Genomic DNA, 15,959 nt, shown 5'->3' with positions numbered 1-15,959 from the left:
GGTAAACAAGGGGCTGGGAATGTGCTGGGGTCCCTGGAGAAGCTGGCTTTGTGTGTTTCAAGATACTTTTCTTCCCCTGCTGGAGATGCATCTCGGACCCCTTTAACAGCCTTCTGCATTCAAACTTTTTCCCCCTGTCTCAAACTCTGAAACTTGTTTCCTTATCTCTGGTCTGTGTTCCCACAGTGTGTCCTAAAGCAGTTCTGAAATGAGTGTTCCTAAAGCACTCTTTTCTTTCATTGCTGCTTTGCAGCAGGACCTCCAATGACTTCCCCTTGCTCAGCTGACCCACTAGATGTCAGTTTGACCACCTAACTGAACCGGTTCTTTGAGGGTTTTTTGTTTTTTTTTTCCCCATTATTTTATCTGTTTATTAACTTTACGTCCTGATTGTGCCCTTCCTACTCCATCTCTCCCTCTCCTTCATCTGAGAAGGGTGAGGTCCCCCTTGGGTACCAACCCACCCTCAAGTCACCTTAAGTCACTGCAGGACTGGGTAGATCCTCTCGCACTGAGGCCAGCCAAGGGACAAAGATGTAGAGACTGAAGGAATGGCCAACCAATGACTGGCTCAACTTGAGATCCATCCCATGGGTAAGTACCAGTCCCTAACACCTTTAATGATACTCTGTTACGTGTGCAAACAGGAGCCTAGCATAACTGTCTTCTGAAAGGTTCCACCAGCGGCTGACCAAAACAGATGCAGAGACTCATAGCTAAACATTAGATGGAGCTTGGAAAGTCTTCTGGAAGAGTTGGGGGAAGGATTGAGGAACTTGGAGGGGATAGGAGCTCCTCAGGAAGACCAACATTGTCAACTAACTAACCTTTAGGGGCTCTCAAGACTGGACCAGCAACCAAAGAGCATACAAGGGCTGGACCTAGGCCTCCCACAAATAGGCAGCAGATGTGCAGCTTGATCTTCATGTGGGTCCCCTAACCACCGGAGCAGAGGCTTACCCTAACTGTTGCCTACCCGTGGATCTTGTCTCCCTAACTGGGTTGTCTTTGAGATTTTCACACAGGACAGAGTTATCTGGGAAGAAGAAAATCAATTGAGAAAATGCCTCCATCAGATTGCCTGTAGGCAAGTGGTTAGTGCATTTTCTTGATCACTAATTGATAGAGGAGGGCCCAGTGCACTGGATCCATGCCACCTCTTAGTAGGTGGTTAGGCTACTATAAAAAAAGCAAAATGAGCAAGTCAGAAAGCAGTGTTCCTCTGGCCTCTGCTTCAGTTCTAACCTCTGCTTTCAGGTTCCTGCCTTGGGTGCCTGCCCTTCCCTTAATAATGGACTACAACTATAAGCCCGAATAAACCCGTGGGCTTTATCCCGGCAGTAAAAACCAAATTCAGACAGCTGGGAAATGGACAGTTACCTTCAAGTTTCTTTTTTCCAAATTCCCCTGCTTCCTCTCATTCTAAGCTCAGGTTCACTTGGCTGGCCAGCTTGGCGAACCATCCTTTTTTCTTTTTCTTTTTTCTCTTTTTTTTTTTTTTTTTTTTAATTAATCATTCCATTTATTTACATCTCAAATTATATCCCACTTCTCAGTTACCCCTCCACAAGCCCCCCCACCCCCACCCCACAACCGCCTCTCCCCTCTTTTGCCTCTATGAGGGTGCTCCCCCAACCACCCACCCCTCCACCATCCCCCTACGCTGGGGCATCAAACCTCCACAGGAACAAGAGCCTCCCCTCCCACTGATGTCAGACAAGGCCATCCTCTACTACATATGTATCTGGAGCCATGGAGCTCGCCAGGTAAACTCTTTGGTAAAGCTAAAAATTAATAAGTTTCATTTCTACAGAAACATAAAACAGCCAAAAAGGAAGAACGTGTACATATTGGATATGTGATTGCTCTAGTCAAATCCCCATGAAGCACCAGATGGGGTGGGTATAAAAGATGATTGAAGGGCGACAGAGTGATGAAAATGTTTTATTAGACATTAAGATTTGGTTTTGATTTAAACTTCAATTTAATTATCATCTAATTAGATGGTTTCCATGGGTAAAAAAAAATTTTGGAGGATCATCTGCAAAAATCAGTATTGAGTTCATTTGCACTAGAAGGATTACATAATTTTAAACACCTATATCTTTACCTATCATTTTTTTCTTAAGTAAAATCACAAGGTGCATGATGTTTAAGAGATGGGACGCACATACCAAGGTAATGCCATGGGATCATGGCAGAGCTATGAAGTTCCTAACACCTAGGTGCATAGCCATTGTAACATCACAGTATAACGTATACAACACATAGTACATAGCACAGTACATGATATGTACTAATGATTGGTGCTTTGTGTATTTATTTCCCCTCACTGTTTTAGATTATATTCCTAATGTTATAAAAGTACTCAAAAAAAAAAAAAAAAAACAAAAAAAAACCTAAAACAGTATGCCTTGTTACATCAGCACCACAAGTCTGGATAGCATCCAGAGGCCACAAGTAGTGACTGACTACCACCTATTGTGTTAAGTACAATGATTTTGCCTAAGGATACACTTCTCAGAATACATCCCAGCCACTAAGTGAGAGATGACTGCATTTGACTTGTTTATCTAAGTGGTTTAGAAAAATTGCATTGGTATGTCTTGTCTTTATTACTTTTTTATTATCCTGTAGCTTCTACCTTACCTGTTCCATACTGGTTTCACTCTTTTAAATAAAAGGTTTCTTTTAACTTTTTGTGTGTGTATATATGTATGTGTGTTTATTTATATGTACGTATATGTATGTATATATGTATGTATATACATACATTATACATATGTATATACATATATGTATATATACATATATATGGCACACATATATGTGTGTGTATGTTGGCATGCATTTGTGTGTGTGTGTGTGTCTTTAGGTCAAAGGACACCTTGGAAGAGTAAATTCTCTTCTTCTACCATGTGGGTCCCAGGGATCTAATGTAGGCCATCAGGCTTGGTGATAACCGCCTTTCCCATCTCACTGGCCTTTTCTTGTTTTTAAGACATGTTGTTCTTAAATAATATATGGGCTTATTTCCATGTATTGGCACAAAATGTCTTTTTTTTCTCTTGTTGGGTGTGTGTGTGTGTGCATCCTAGGTATCCTAGGCCATAAAATCCTCCTGCCTCAGCCTCCCTCCAAGTGCTGGAATGATGGAGTGTCGGGTGCACACCATCACAATAACCATGCTCAGTTCTTATAGAATCTTTGCCAGTTAAGATTTTATATAAAAATTGATGTTTCTGCATTTGCAGAAACTCTTGAGAAGCTCTTCTCTAAGTTCTGTATCTTTTCTGTACTGAGCCAAACTAAATGCCTACCCTTCTTAGTGTTAAATACATTACCTCGTCAAGCAAGAGTGTGAAATGGCAGTATAAACAATGTGCTTGGTTTGGTTAAAACAGTCAGTGTAGAGTTCTAACAAAATAGCATATTCTTTCCTATATTTTGATTAGACACAGGAGTTGTATTTTCACGGTGATCATCTGCGATGCTGAGGTTACTACGTGATTCTAATTTACCAATTGTATCATTGTATTTACTTAATGAATGACAGGGTCAGAATCTCTGTTTGCAGGCTGGCTTCTTTGAACTCTGTTGGTAGGCAAAACTTCCCAGGCATACCGGGATTACAAGCATGAGCCCCACAGCCAGTTTAATGCACTACTAGAGATGGAAGTCCAGGCTTCCTGCAGGCAAGACAAACACACTTTCAACTGAGCTGCACCCCTTGTTTTTACTTAGATCTTTGTTGTGCTGATAGCTACAATTTATTATATTATAGATAGTATTTTATATGTAATTTACAGGTTGTTTGCATATAATAAAAATGAGATAGGTATATAAAATGTAAAGTAGTCCTTTAACGTACTTTGTGCCCGTGAATATGTATTGAAAAGAAAGGTGAGCCATGTTACTTAGTGAGACAGTATCTGTCTTCTTCCTATTGCATTCATACCTTGTGTTCAAAACAGTGGAAGCGTTCAACTCTTGCGAGAGCGGAAGGAGCTGCTACACATGCGCATTAGGTGTGAGGAAAACCAGAAGAAGGTGCAGAAAGTGCCACAATTGTAATTTAGTTGTCCATTGATTTTTAGAGATTAGGGGTTTTACTGCATCTTGCATTGCAGATAGAAGCTGTGTCTTTGCTGGCTTTTCTGCTTACTACAGCAGAATGACTGAAACTTCCTGTTTTTTTTTTTTGTTTTTTTTTTTTTTAAAGCAAAATCTTTACTTAATGTTTAAATACTTCAAAGTCTTATGGTCTTAAATGGAAAGTAAAATACAGTCTTTAATTCTAAAGATTGAAAAGGAAAGATAAATTACAGTAGGATACTACACTTACATAGTAGACATATAGCTGAGTGGTTCAGATAAGATTTGCTTATATACACCAAATACAATTTCATAGATTTTGTTTTCATTGCAGATGATTTTGAGCAAAGGGATCCAATTATACAATCTTTTTTTCTTTTTTTAGTAAAGGAGTATGCTACTTCTGATGCTGTTCCTTGATTATAGATGTGAAGACTGTCCAAATTGCAAAAAGTATCCCATGAAGACTGGTGAGGAGAAATTGGTCATTGATGCTGACTTTGGTGAATGGTTAGAAATGGTTACAGAAACAGTCTAGGGTTGTCCACTATCTGTCAGGCAAGCTTATTTTTAAGACATTTCCTTACACTCACTGGGTATAAGACCTGAGAACATAAATAGAAGGTAATGATTTTACAACGAAAAACTACTAGAGAGAAAATTCGTGTATCAAGTAGAAAGTTCAGTACATCTGAAGCACTTTTTATTTAGGTCTTTGTTGAAACAGATCAGAAAGGCAGGAAGGCACTTTCCTGACAGAACGATTGCGTTTATCTCTGAAGGCTCATAGGGAACTTTATAAAATGTTCTCACCACTTACCTGTATCACGTCTCCAAACGGTCCTTGTTTCTGTCTGAACTCCTGTTTTTTTACCTTTCTTCCTTACCCTTTCCATCACTTCCTGTCCTTTAACCCAGTAACCAGAGAGCATTTATATCTGTAGAACACTGCTTTAACTATCATACTGTAATGCATAAAATTAGTAAATTTGTTAAGATAAAAAGATTGTTTTTTTGGGGAAGATCATGAGTTAGAGGCCAGTATAGCTACACAGCCAATTGAAAGCCACCCTGAACAAGAAGAGAAGTATTTTTTCGTTTACTTATGATAAAAAATAAGTGGTTACGTGAATAAGACAGACAATCTCTATGACATAAGCAAATGACGTAAGCAGCGGAGAGAAAGCAGCTTCCCTTTTAATAAAAATGACCTCAAGTCTTGGCAAGATTAGAAACAACAAACATGTTGAATTTATGTCAAAATGTGATTGCTAAGATGATTTATTTTTAGTTAGAGATAAAGCAAACCCAAAACTCTAGACTAAAAATGAATTAGTCATTATTAAAAGGGGTAGTAATAAAAGATGTATTGGCAGTGGTGCAGAATCTTCCAAGTGTGCAAGCCTGACATTACCTTTATCAACTTGGAAAACGTTTATTAGAACTACTGACTCTCAGTTCAGACTTATGTCACAGCCTTCTACAGTGCCACGGTTACTACAGGTAATTTTTTTTTAACTGTAGATGAGACATTTAAAAAGAATTCTTTGAGGCAAGAATTTGTCCAAATTTCAGCATCTCTGGCATTCCTGCTCAGTATGGGTGCAGTGTCTTCCCAATGCTCTCAGACTCCTTTATCCCACCGGACCGTCTCAACATCTCATCTCAAAATTTATAAAAGTGGAAATAAAATGGTTCAGTTATGGGGCTCTAAAGACAGCAGAACACTTTAGAATCTAAGTAACATTTTCCCCCCTTAGGCAAAATTCTAAGCATTTGCCTAATCCTCACAGCATTCTCTTTAGCTAAGGTGGAAATGAATAAGTATCCTCTTCCAAGGATGAGAAACCTAGCCCTAGAAAGTTCTGAAACAAGGTCCCAGTGGCCAAGGTTGGAAATCTGACTGTTCCAAGTCCTTGACTCCCATCACCTTGAAGGAAATGTGGCACTTAAAGCTGAGATGATATCATCCTGCTGACCTTCTGCTGAGCAGAGCTGTGGAACGTTAAATTTGAAAAATGACACGCTGATGTTTAAGTAATAAAAAGGCATAAGTACAGAAGATTTTGAGAAAACCGATGCCATGTGTGTACAGTGCCTTACTGACAGTATCACATGATCCCAGACTAAGTAGGACAGGGGTACAAAGAATGTTTGAAAGATCCACAGAACATATCGTGCCATAGGATGGCACTAAGGTGCACCACAACAAAAGTCATACATATTGTATGTTCACATACACTGAAAGAAGTGACAAAGTTTTCGATAATATGTTTTAGAAAATTATTCATTTTTTTGCTAGTATTTAGCACAATTTTAGACCTGTGAGATAAGACAGGGAACCATCGAGCACGGAGGATGTTCATGCCCTGTATCCAGATGTCAAGGTCTCATTCAGTCTCCTGTTGATGCTGTCTAACAGAGTGCTGGCTTATCAGACAGTGCCGATCCTATGGTGAGGCACTTGCAGAGTCTGAAGGTTGGGGCACGTGAAATACGGAGCTGGCAGGAAACACGCTGCTATTCCGTTCGAAGCAAAGGGAAGCGTAGGTCCATAGAACACCTCCTCTTTGCCTTCTCTGCTTACATCCAATACCTACACCAAAAGAGGAGGCAGGATTACTCAAAAATACTTAGACATGGAAGACGGCCCCTTAGGCATCATTATTTTCTTACTATTTGTTACCTTTTTGATGCTGTGATAAAATATGACCAAAAGGAATCATGACAGTATCCTCTCCAGGCTTGCCTGCAGACCAGTCTTATGGAGATATTTTCTCAATTGTAGTTCCCCTTGTAAGGTAACTTTAGCTTGTGTCAAGTTGTGCAGAAAAACAAAACAAACAAAAAAACCAGTACAGCTGACCCCTTGTCAGTTTGACATATAGACACATCAGAAGGTAATTACACTTCCTTTCTTTTTCATCCATAAGATCTCCTATTAATACCAATATCTTATATAAAACACATTCCAAATTTTGAGTTCCACAGTCTTTGAAAATTCAAACAATTTCAAAAGTTCAGTCTCTTTATAAAATAAAATAAAATAAAAAACACCCCAAATCTCACAATTGAAAGCCTCTCTAAAATAACCAAAGCCTCTGTGGGTTTCTGTGAAATCAAAACAAGTTAAACACTTTCTTACTCCAAAGGGAAAACCCCAGGCATAGTCACACTCAAATCATAGCAAAGCCGAGTCCAACAGTGTAAAGAGCTTAATGTCTGACTTAATGGCTGAAGATCTTCTAGGTCTCAAAGGGTTCCTCCAAATCTCTAGCTCTGATATTTGCAGCACACACAGCTGCCGTAGGCTCAGGCTGGCTCCACCATACAGTTGCTGCCGTTCTTGGTACTTATTTCCAAAACACTAGGGTCTCCAAGGCCACTTGGCTGTACCTTTACCGATAGCCTCTTCTGGGCTCTCTTAAGGGACTCTTACTCTGCCACATGGTCACAGGCCTAACTTCTCTGCACAATCCCTTCAGTCCTGGGGCTTGCAGGGCAACTTCGGCTACAGCATCACTAGTATCTTCTCCTGGCCTCTCACAGGCAAACCTCAGCTACTCTCGGTGACCCCTTATGCCTTCAGAACAAGTACCACCTGAGAACCTTAAACATTACCAAGTTCAGCTGCCAGTATGAGATCCAGTCTTGTCCCCCTGACACACACATACACCCCACTCAAGACCACAGCTTCTGTTTGCAGACTCCGAGGAAACTCTTCCCAGATGATTTCACCTTGATGATGCTAGTCTCTTGTTAATCACCACGAAATGCCTCAGCTGCAGCTAACCAGGGTCCATTGTCCCAGAAAAGCAAAGCTTCATGTTACCAGTTCTGCTCTTATTTTTTAAATCTTCACTCCTAGATAACCAGAACCAGGAATCCTTAATTAAAAATATCCAATGACTTGAGGGAGTCCTTAAGGGACTCTCAAACTTCGCAAGCTCCATCATCTGCATTACACTCAGATTTATCCTCTCAGCTCCCAAAACAGATCTCTAAGCTCAGAATATTAGATGCCTTTTCCAAAAGTTCAAATACCACATTTCTCCTGAAAACAGGTGGTCAGTTCTGTCACAGCAATAGCCCCAGCACCTGCTTCCAATCTCTGTCTTAGGGTTTTTATTGCACCATGACCAAAAGCGATCTGGGGAGTAAAGGGTTTATTTCAGCTTACAACTCTTAGGTCAGTCAGTCTCCATCACTGACTGAAGTTAGGCCAGGAACCCGAACCTGTGAACTAAAGCAGAGGTCATGGAGGAACACAACTTACTGGTTCACTAGCTCCTACTGCTTGCTCAGCCTGCTTCTTCATGCTCCCCAGTTCAGGCGTAGCTCTGCACAGAATGGCCTGGGTCCTCCCACATCAATCACTAATAAGAACAGGCTTGCCTACAGGCTTCTGAAGATATTTTCTCAATGGAGGTTACCTCTTCTCAGATAACTTTAGCTTGTGTCGAAGTGACAAAACAGAATACCACCTTCTCATACCTCTTCTGTCTCAACTCCTTGCCTTCCATGAAACATCAACTTACCTGTGTGTCTTAGACAATTCATCATGTGGAAACTCTTTCCCAATAACTGAATAACATGACTGTTATCCCTTTTTTTGCTTTAAAGCCCTTGGTTGTTTCAACTGCTCATCCTAAGAGATCCCTTCAACCTACTGCCCCTGCCTGAGTGCTTGAGTATTTTTTCTGACATCAATATAGTCACAGTGGCATGTCCTCCTCTGGTCTCTATTTTCAACAGCTTTTTAAGGCTTGAAGATAACCAAACCACTGGTTCTCAACCTGTGGGTCTCAACCCTTTTTTGGGAGGGGGGTCAGGTGTATCCGGTATTCTGCATAATCAGATATCGACATTACAGTGCATAACAATGGCAAACTTACAGCTATGAGGTAGCAACAAAGTAATTTTATGCTTGGCAGTCACCATAACACGAGGAACTGTATTAAGGGTTGCAGCTTTTCAAAGGTTGAGGACTACTACCTACCCTACCCTAGATGAAAATAGTCACCTGCGGTGTAGCAGGTTCCTCCACAGTTAAAACCTTCCATCTTGGAAGGAAACTTCTTCAGACATAGGATATGAAAGGGAGGTGAAACAACAGGATAATTTAGGAAAGGATGTTTACACAGAGGGGAAACAATGGGGTGTTCTAAGAAGAGGAGAAGTACCCTATCCTGCAGGGCAGCTCCTTAAAACAGAAAGGAAACAACTCTAAATAGCTTCAGAAAGTCCCTTAAATTGACCTGATTCACTAGTCCTCTCCTTCCCCAAAAGTATAGAAACAGTAGAGGCTATTGCAAGTCACTCTTCAAGCTAAGCTACAATGAAGATGCTCAGACCAGCTGAGCTGCTTAGAAGAGACTCAGCCCCAGCAGCCTGGAACTAAGAGAGACCCTCCGAGCATCCTGGAAGGAGCAGAGAGCAGCTAAACTGCCTAAACAAAGAAAAGCCAGACAAACAGGAAGAGTCTTAAACTAACTGAGGCATTATGAAAGAATACTATCCAACATGTTGAGGTAACACAGCTGTTTGAGTCATTTCTGTTCTTGTAAGTAATCCCTCGCCCACATTCCTGTAAATAATTCCAAGAAAACTCACTGGCTCACCAAGTTTGACTTTGGTATTATTCGTACTTTGATCTGTCGTTTGTTTCCTATCTAGGGTGAGTTGACATTTGTTCTCATCTCTTCAGGAATGATATCACAAAAACAATTACAATCTTCTTAAATCAAATGGCCTTATTTGCAAGTGTTCTTTAAACCGGCAGTGTTCTGGGCCTCTTTTTTTTTTTTTTTTTTTTTTTGCCAAGAGAGAAGGAACCTCTCTTCCTTCAGGAAGAATGCTACTTCTGTAGAAACCAGTCTGCAGTGGTCAGTCTGAGATGCAGCCAAAAACCCTTTGAGCCTGAGCATCTGAACTCTGCTGACATTCCAACTCTAGGGGGCGGTACCCAACCTGGGATGCTGACTGCCAGGGTTGGCTCACGGCTATCCGTGGTAGTCTTTGGACCCTGCCACCTTAAGTTTTTAAGGCTATTTTGTATTCAAGAAATTGAACTCCTTTATCAAGGACATCACATTTCAACAGCATCATCTGATACCAAAGACTGCAACAAAAGCTTCTGCTTAGTGAGGCCCTTGCCTACTAACAAGTTACAAGAGCAACAGCAATGCCTCCAGTTTTGCCTACCTCGTGGAAACAAGTCAGTAATGTTAAATAGAACTGCGTCATTTTGTAAAGCTGTACCATTTGGAGTAAACAATAACAATTCATGCTGTAAAATAATTTGTTTAGATTCTTGCAGTCTCTGACCCTAGAAATAGCTAGCTACCACAGATGTACCAGTTACCCAGTTTGAAGCCACCTGCCACCTTCCTAGCAAAGGCTGGCCACAAGCTGAAGCATTTCTGTCCACTCCCCCTAAACCCCCCACGTCCCGCCTGCAACTAGCCCAACCTTGTAGTGGGTCCCTGGCTTTCTTACTCTATAGCCCCCTCTTCAGGCCTTTTCTTGAATAACGCCTGTGCTGTTCTTGAGTCCCCGGTTCCCTTCATTGCTCGTTCTTGCCAGCATTACAGATCATTTAATGTCTATCAAAACCATGCAAAGTTAAGTATTGCCTTCAATTTTCAGAGAAGAAAACAGAAAATTAAGTGGCTTTCTCCAGATACCTTGGCTATAAATAGTGGATCTGGCCAGTATTTTAATCCAAGGATGCAGCCCAGAAGAGCAAGGACTTATTGCCATTCCCCCAAATGAATACATTTTTAGAAGTCAAAATAACAGCGAGGTAATCATCCTGAGAGCTTTTGTTTGATTCCCGGGCCCAACAGTGACTGCATATGTTAAGCAGATGTAATGTATTTAATCTGGGAGGGAAAAAGAAAGCTTTTGGCAGATTTTCTCCAAAACACTCCCCTGTAAACTGGCAGGAAGGAGACACGAGGGAAACGGCAGTGCCAGATTGCCAGCATATCCTGTAGCCAAGAGGAAGTAAGAGTAAGGGAGAATAACAGTAGAAAAACCTGGAAACAGACAAATCACCTGCACACCCACACAGCTGCCCATATGTACTGGTCACCTCAGGCATATCACATTAGAGTCAGGCTACATGCCAGACATCCCCAGGCCCACAAAATTAATAAGAATGCCCCGGTTTTTTGTTTTGTTTTGTTTTGTTTTGTTTTGTTTTTGTAGGATCTATATCATGTGAGTATATTACTAGTGGTTCTAAACCTCAATATTTAGACAAATGTTAACAAAGGGCTTCCCAGCTTCCCTCAGTCTGGCCTGTCTTTCAGTGAATGGAGTAGCATATGCTAGCTCCATAGTAGCTGAAATGGCTTCTTATGTCTGTCACCCCAGGTGGCTGACCCCACAAATGACTGTTAAATGAACCTGGATTAGAGGCCAGGAGGTGCAGTCCGCTAAGACAAGAGGATTGGCTGGTATTTTTTAAGGCAAAAGAAAAAAAAATTAGTTTGGGATACTAATGAGAGAATCTCTGAACTATTTAACTTTGCTCTTCATGAATCAGCCCTCATACTAGACTGCTCACCTATAAATTAATCTCGGATTATGAATACAGAGATTTAAACTTTGATACTTTAATAAGTATGCATCTGAGTCTCACCACCACTCTGGTCTGTATCTAGGAACTTGTAGTGTCCAACGGTTTCTCAGCTTCGCCAATCCTGTTTTTCCATTGTTTGGCTTCTTGATCGGATATTTACTCCAACATGTAGTAACAAATGCTCGGGAAGTGACCGGCTTTTAAACACAGGGCTCGGCTGTCTATCCACTGACACGCTACTGTTCATCCATGAAAATGACTAGATCTGAAGTCAGCAACAGAGGAGAAACGGGGAACAGGGGGATTACGGGTCCTGGCCTGTGCCCTCAATGCCGAAAAGGCTATCATTGGGGTAATGAATGGAGGTCAAAATCAGATGCTGACGGCCGCCCTCTTTCCACTCCGGGGAAATGGGCACTGGGGCCTGCTCCGGGGCCCACAAACCAAAGTGTATGGAGCCATGAATACCACTATTAACCCTACTCCAGTTCTGTTTGTGCCTCAAACCAACCCCTTTTTGTCAAAGACCTTGTCAGAGGTAACCCAGGAAGCACAGGATTGGACCTCCACTTCTCCACCAGAGCAGTATTGACACCTCAAATGGGCTCTCAAGCATTAGGTACTAGAGTATATGGCCCCATCCCTCCAGGGAGTGTGGGCCTTCTCCTAGGATGCAGCAGTGTCTTGTTGAAGGGAATGAAGATCCTTCTGGGAGTGACAGACTCAGATTATACTGGAGAAATTAAAATTATAGTTACCGTGGATAGGGGAGTTCTAGTTATTCCTCAGGAAGATAAAGTTGTTCAGCTACTTTTTTTTTTGCCAAAGTTACTCATTAAACATGCTACAATTAAGGATACTAGAGGTGATGAAAGATTTGGATCCACAGGAACTGCTGCCTTCTGGGTTTCCACCCTCAAGGACTGCCCTATCCTTACCCTTTGGGTTAATGGAAAGCCTATGCAAGGAATTCTGGATACTGGTACAGATACTACTGTGATATCTAAAACATCTTGGCCAAGTAGCTGGCCCCTGGATAGATCCTCTTCCACCTTACAAGGAGTGGGGACAGCTGCTGCACCCCTCAAGAGCAGTAATATCTTAAAATGGCAAAATGAGGAAGGACATGAATTATTACAAAAGGGGATTTGTCCTTAGAAGTTACAGATTAGAATAGATACTCTGAAAACTAAATGATTATCAAACATTGTTAGGAGACATAAATTGGTTGAGACTTTCCTTACAATTAAGCACAGGACAGTTAAAACCTCTCTTTGATATTCTTAAGGGAGATGCATCACCCACTTCCCCCAGACAATTAAATAAAGAGGCTAGGGAATGCTTGAAAATGGTACAAGAAGCTCTTGAACAAGCTCATTTAAATTATGTAGACTATTCAAGGAAACTGTTATTTGTGGTTTTTGCATCAAAACATTCCCCAATGGGTGCCTTTTGGAAGGAGGGCCCTATTTTATGGGTTCATTTGCAAGCTTCACCCTCCAAGATTGTTTTATCTTACCCACAGGCAATAGTTTCCTTGTTGTTTAAAGCCCATAAAGTAAGCCTACAAATGTTTGGTAAAGAACCAGACATGTTTATTACCCCTTATAATAAGAATCATATCCAAATTTTATCTCAAAATTGTGTTGATTGGGCTTTGTTTGTTTGTACCATTAATAGCCAATTCGATAATCATTATCTGGATAATAAGTTGTGTCAGTTTTTTAAGTTCTACTCTGCAGTTCTGATGTCAATGGGGATAAGTAGCTCAACCTGTCTGGTCATAGTTTCCGCCAACAAGACTACTAGAAAAACTGAAGCTAATTTTGAGAAACTAACAATTTCTTAATGTTACTCATCAGTCATCTATTTATATTCAGAAGATTAATGATACTTGTGTGCAGTCTCTCTATGGAGAGTTCTTAGCAGGACTCAAACTGGCCAGAAGGCTCCTTAAAAGGATGAGCTAGAGGTCCTTGTCTTTGAGACTCCTAGCCATTGGGGCAGCCACAGCAGGATTGACATTTCTTTGCCACTTTCACAGACAGCAGATCCAGTCCCAGGCAATTACTAAGCAGGTGCTTGTGTTGCTGGCACTAGAGAACCCTTCTGTCCAGGTTTGGCTCAACCTTTACAGAGAAGAGTTAGTCAATGATGGGCAACTCCTTTGCAGTCCTTAACTACCTAAGAAAGGCTCCCTGAGGCTGGCAGGGATTCCCAATGATGGGTAATTGATATTGACAGAAGGTGACCTAAGACAGACACTATTTGCCTATAAAATAAAATCGGGGGGTCCTGTGGGACCCCGAGGGCTGCCATGCCCTGGCTGAGACTTTCCATGTGCTACTGTCTACTAAGTAACATTCTGCATTTTTTCCAAGATCAAAACATCCTGATGTAGGCATGGTGCTTCAGGAAAGGAATTTACACTTGACATCCTATTGCCCACCAGTTGAGTTTGTGTTTTTTCTTGAGAATGTGTTTTTTCTTCCCTGGCTTGGTGTATATATTGAACCTGCCCAGTAAAAGCTTTGGTATTCTCTCATAATGAATGACTCGAGTCTGAGTCTTTCTTTAATCGTCGAGGCCTACGCCTGAGCTCAGTACTGTGGCAGCGCTAGAGCTGTCACATAATAAAGTGAAAAATGAAAGCATGCCCAGAGAGATAGTTTAGTTATACAAGTGTTTGCTGCCAGCCCAGATGGAGTAAGTTTACTTATGGTATAAAGAGAGAGTCAACTGTGCAGGTAATCATATGACCTCCACATGTATGCCATGACTGGCAAATGCTTGTGCCTCAATACACATACACACACATACACACACACACACACACACACACACACACACACACACACACACACACAAATATTAAAGAGAAGACTTTTTCCCAAGTTTTTCTATGCTTTGTAGAACTAGTAGTGCTTTGCAGTGTGCTAGTCACAGGAATAGACAGAATTTCCAAGAGGCTACTGAAACAGAATTATCTGCATTTTTAAAAAATAATGCACTGATATATTTCATTATGTGATCTTGAAGGTAAAGTTTACTCCACTAATACAAGCACTTGTTAAAATTTAAAATCTGTTTTTTTAGGGTTACCTTAATCCAGAGGAAACTTTTGAATGTCATGTCCTCAGAGGTTTAAAACATGCATACATTCACTTCCTGAATAAAGTTTGTATGGGACCTGCCAGACATTATTAACACTGAATCAATGGGCAAGTGGGCTGGAGAGATGACTCAGTGGTTAAGAGCACTTGTTGTGTCGGGACCTAAGCTGAAGTTGGCCCCCAACATTGTTGGTCTTGGAGAAGACCCAGGTTTGAATCCCAGGGGAATCTGATGCCCTCTTTTTGCCTCTGTGGGCACTGTGTGCATGTGATGCCCAAACATACATGCGGGCAAAGCACTTCAAAAATACTGACAAGATCAATGTCCAAGGTCACTCAGCCTTCTACAAAAAAAAAAAAAAAAAAAAAACTATTTGGAAATAAAACAGTTGATATCATCGTGAGGTGCTTTTTTGTTTGTTTTGTTTTAAAACTGTTCTGTCTTATACATTAAGTTGCCAAAATAGACTTGAAAAAGTTTTGCAGTATGATTCTCATCCTGCTCTCTTAAAATTAACACATTAGAAGAGTTTCTTATTTTCTTTTATAGTTTAATCTCTTATTCATAGCTAATCTAATGTTAATGTTAGTAGAAATATACCAATAATCATGTCTGAGTTTTACAACATAATGAAAGTGCAAACTTAATCTCTCTGTAAAAGTAATCTAATGAAGTCTCCTAACTCCACTTACAATGTAGCATCCTGGCACTACGGAACATTCCCGCCTTATCCAGTGTCTTCTCAATTCTGAAGAGTGGTAAAGAAAACCCTTAGGACTGAAAACTGCCAAAAACATGCATGAGTGCAGACAAGCCACTCCTCCGGGGTGAGAGGAAACAGCGCTTGCTGGTTAGCATATCCATGTGCTTCTTACCGTCATATGTTTTTACTGCATTATTGTTTCCTAGTCATTACCTTGCTTTCTTTATTATTGTCTACTTTGAATTTATTTTTAAATTCATTTTCTGGCTTCTTAAGCTACATTTGTCCCATGTTTTGCTATATACTGCTTTTATTACTACAAAGTCCTAAGGTTCTTTGTTTCATTGTGACAGTCAACTCAGCTACATGGCAGTGTGTTTTATCATTTCCAGGTATGGATAGGTTTGAGTCTGCTTTTTGTTAGGTTCAAATTTACCTATATTTTATTGGCAATATATA

The 15,959-nt window shown here is 40.8% G+C and overlaps 1 protein-coding gene across 6 annotated transcripts in view; it reads right to left on the bottom strand.

The window, feature by feature from the left end:
- Positions 1–1,931: 1,931 nt before the first annotated feature.
- The window catches only part of Klhl32 (kelch like family member 32), a 219,375-nt gene continuing 205,347 nt past the window's right edge, over positions 1,932–15,959 (bottom strand). For 5 of the 6 annotated variants that reach the window (XM_076924066.1, XM_076924068.1, XM_076924069.1 and 2 more), the window contains one exon: positions 1,932–6,691. In XM_076924066.1, coding sequence (XP_076780181.1) covers positions 6,530–6,691 — 162 coding nt within the window. In that variant the 3' untranslated portion in view covers positions 1,932–6,529. Of the gene's footprint in view, positions 6,692–6,781; positions 7,960–15,959 lie in introns of all 6 variants that reach the window. The other variant, XR_013107284.1, reaches the window with a different exon arrangement.

Source organism: Arvicanthis niloticus, chromosome 25 (assembly GCF_011762505.2).
Source record: "Arvicanthis niloticus isolate mArvNil1 chromosome 25, mArvNil1.pat.X, whole genome shotgun sequence".
Classification (NCBI taxonomy): Eukaryota; Metazoa; Chordata; class Mammalia; order Rodentia; family Muridae; genus Arvicanthis; species Arvicanthis niloticus.
Note: the sequence above shows the minus strand (reverse complement) of the source record. Positions and strands in the feature narration are given on the sequence as shown.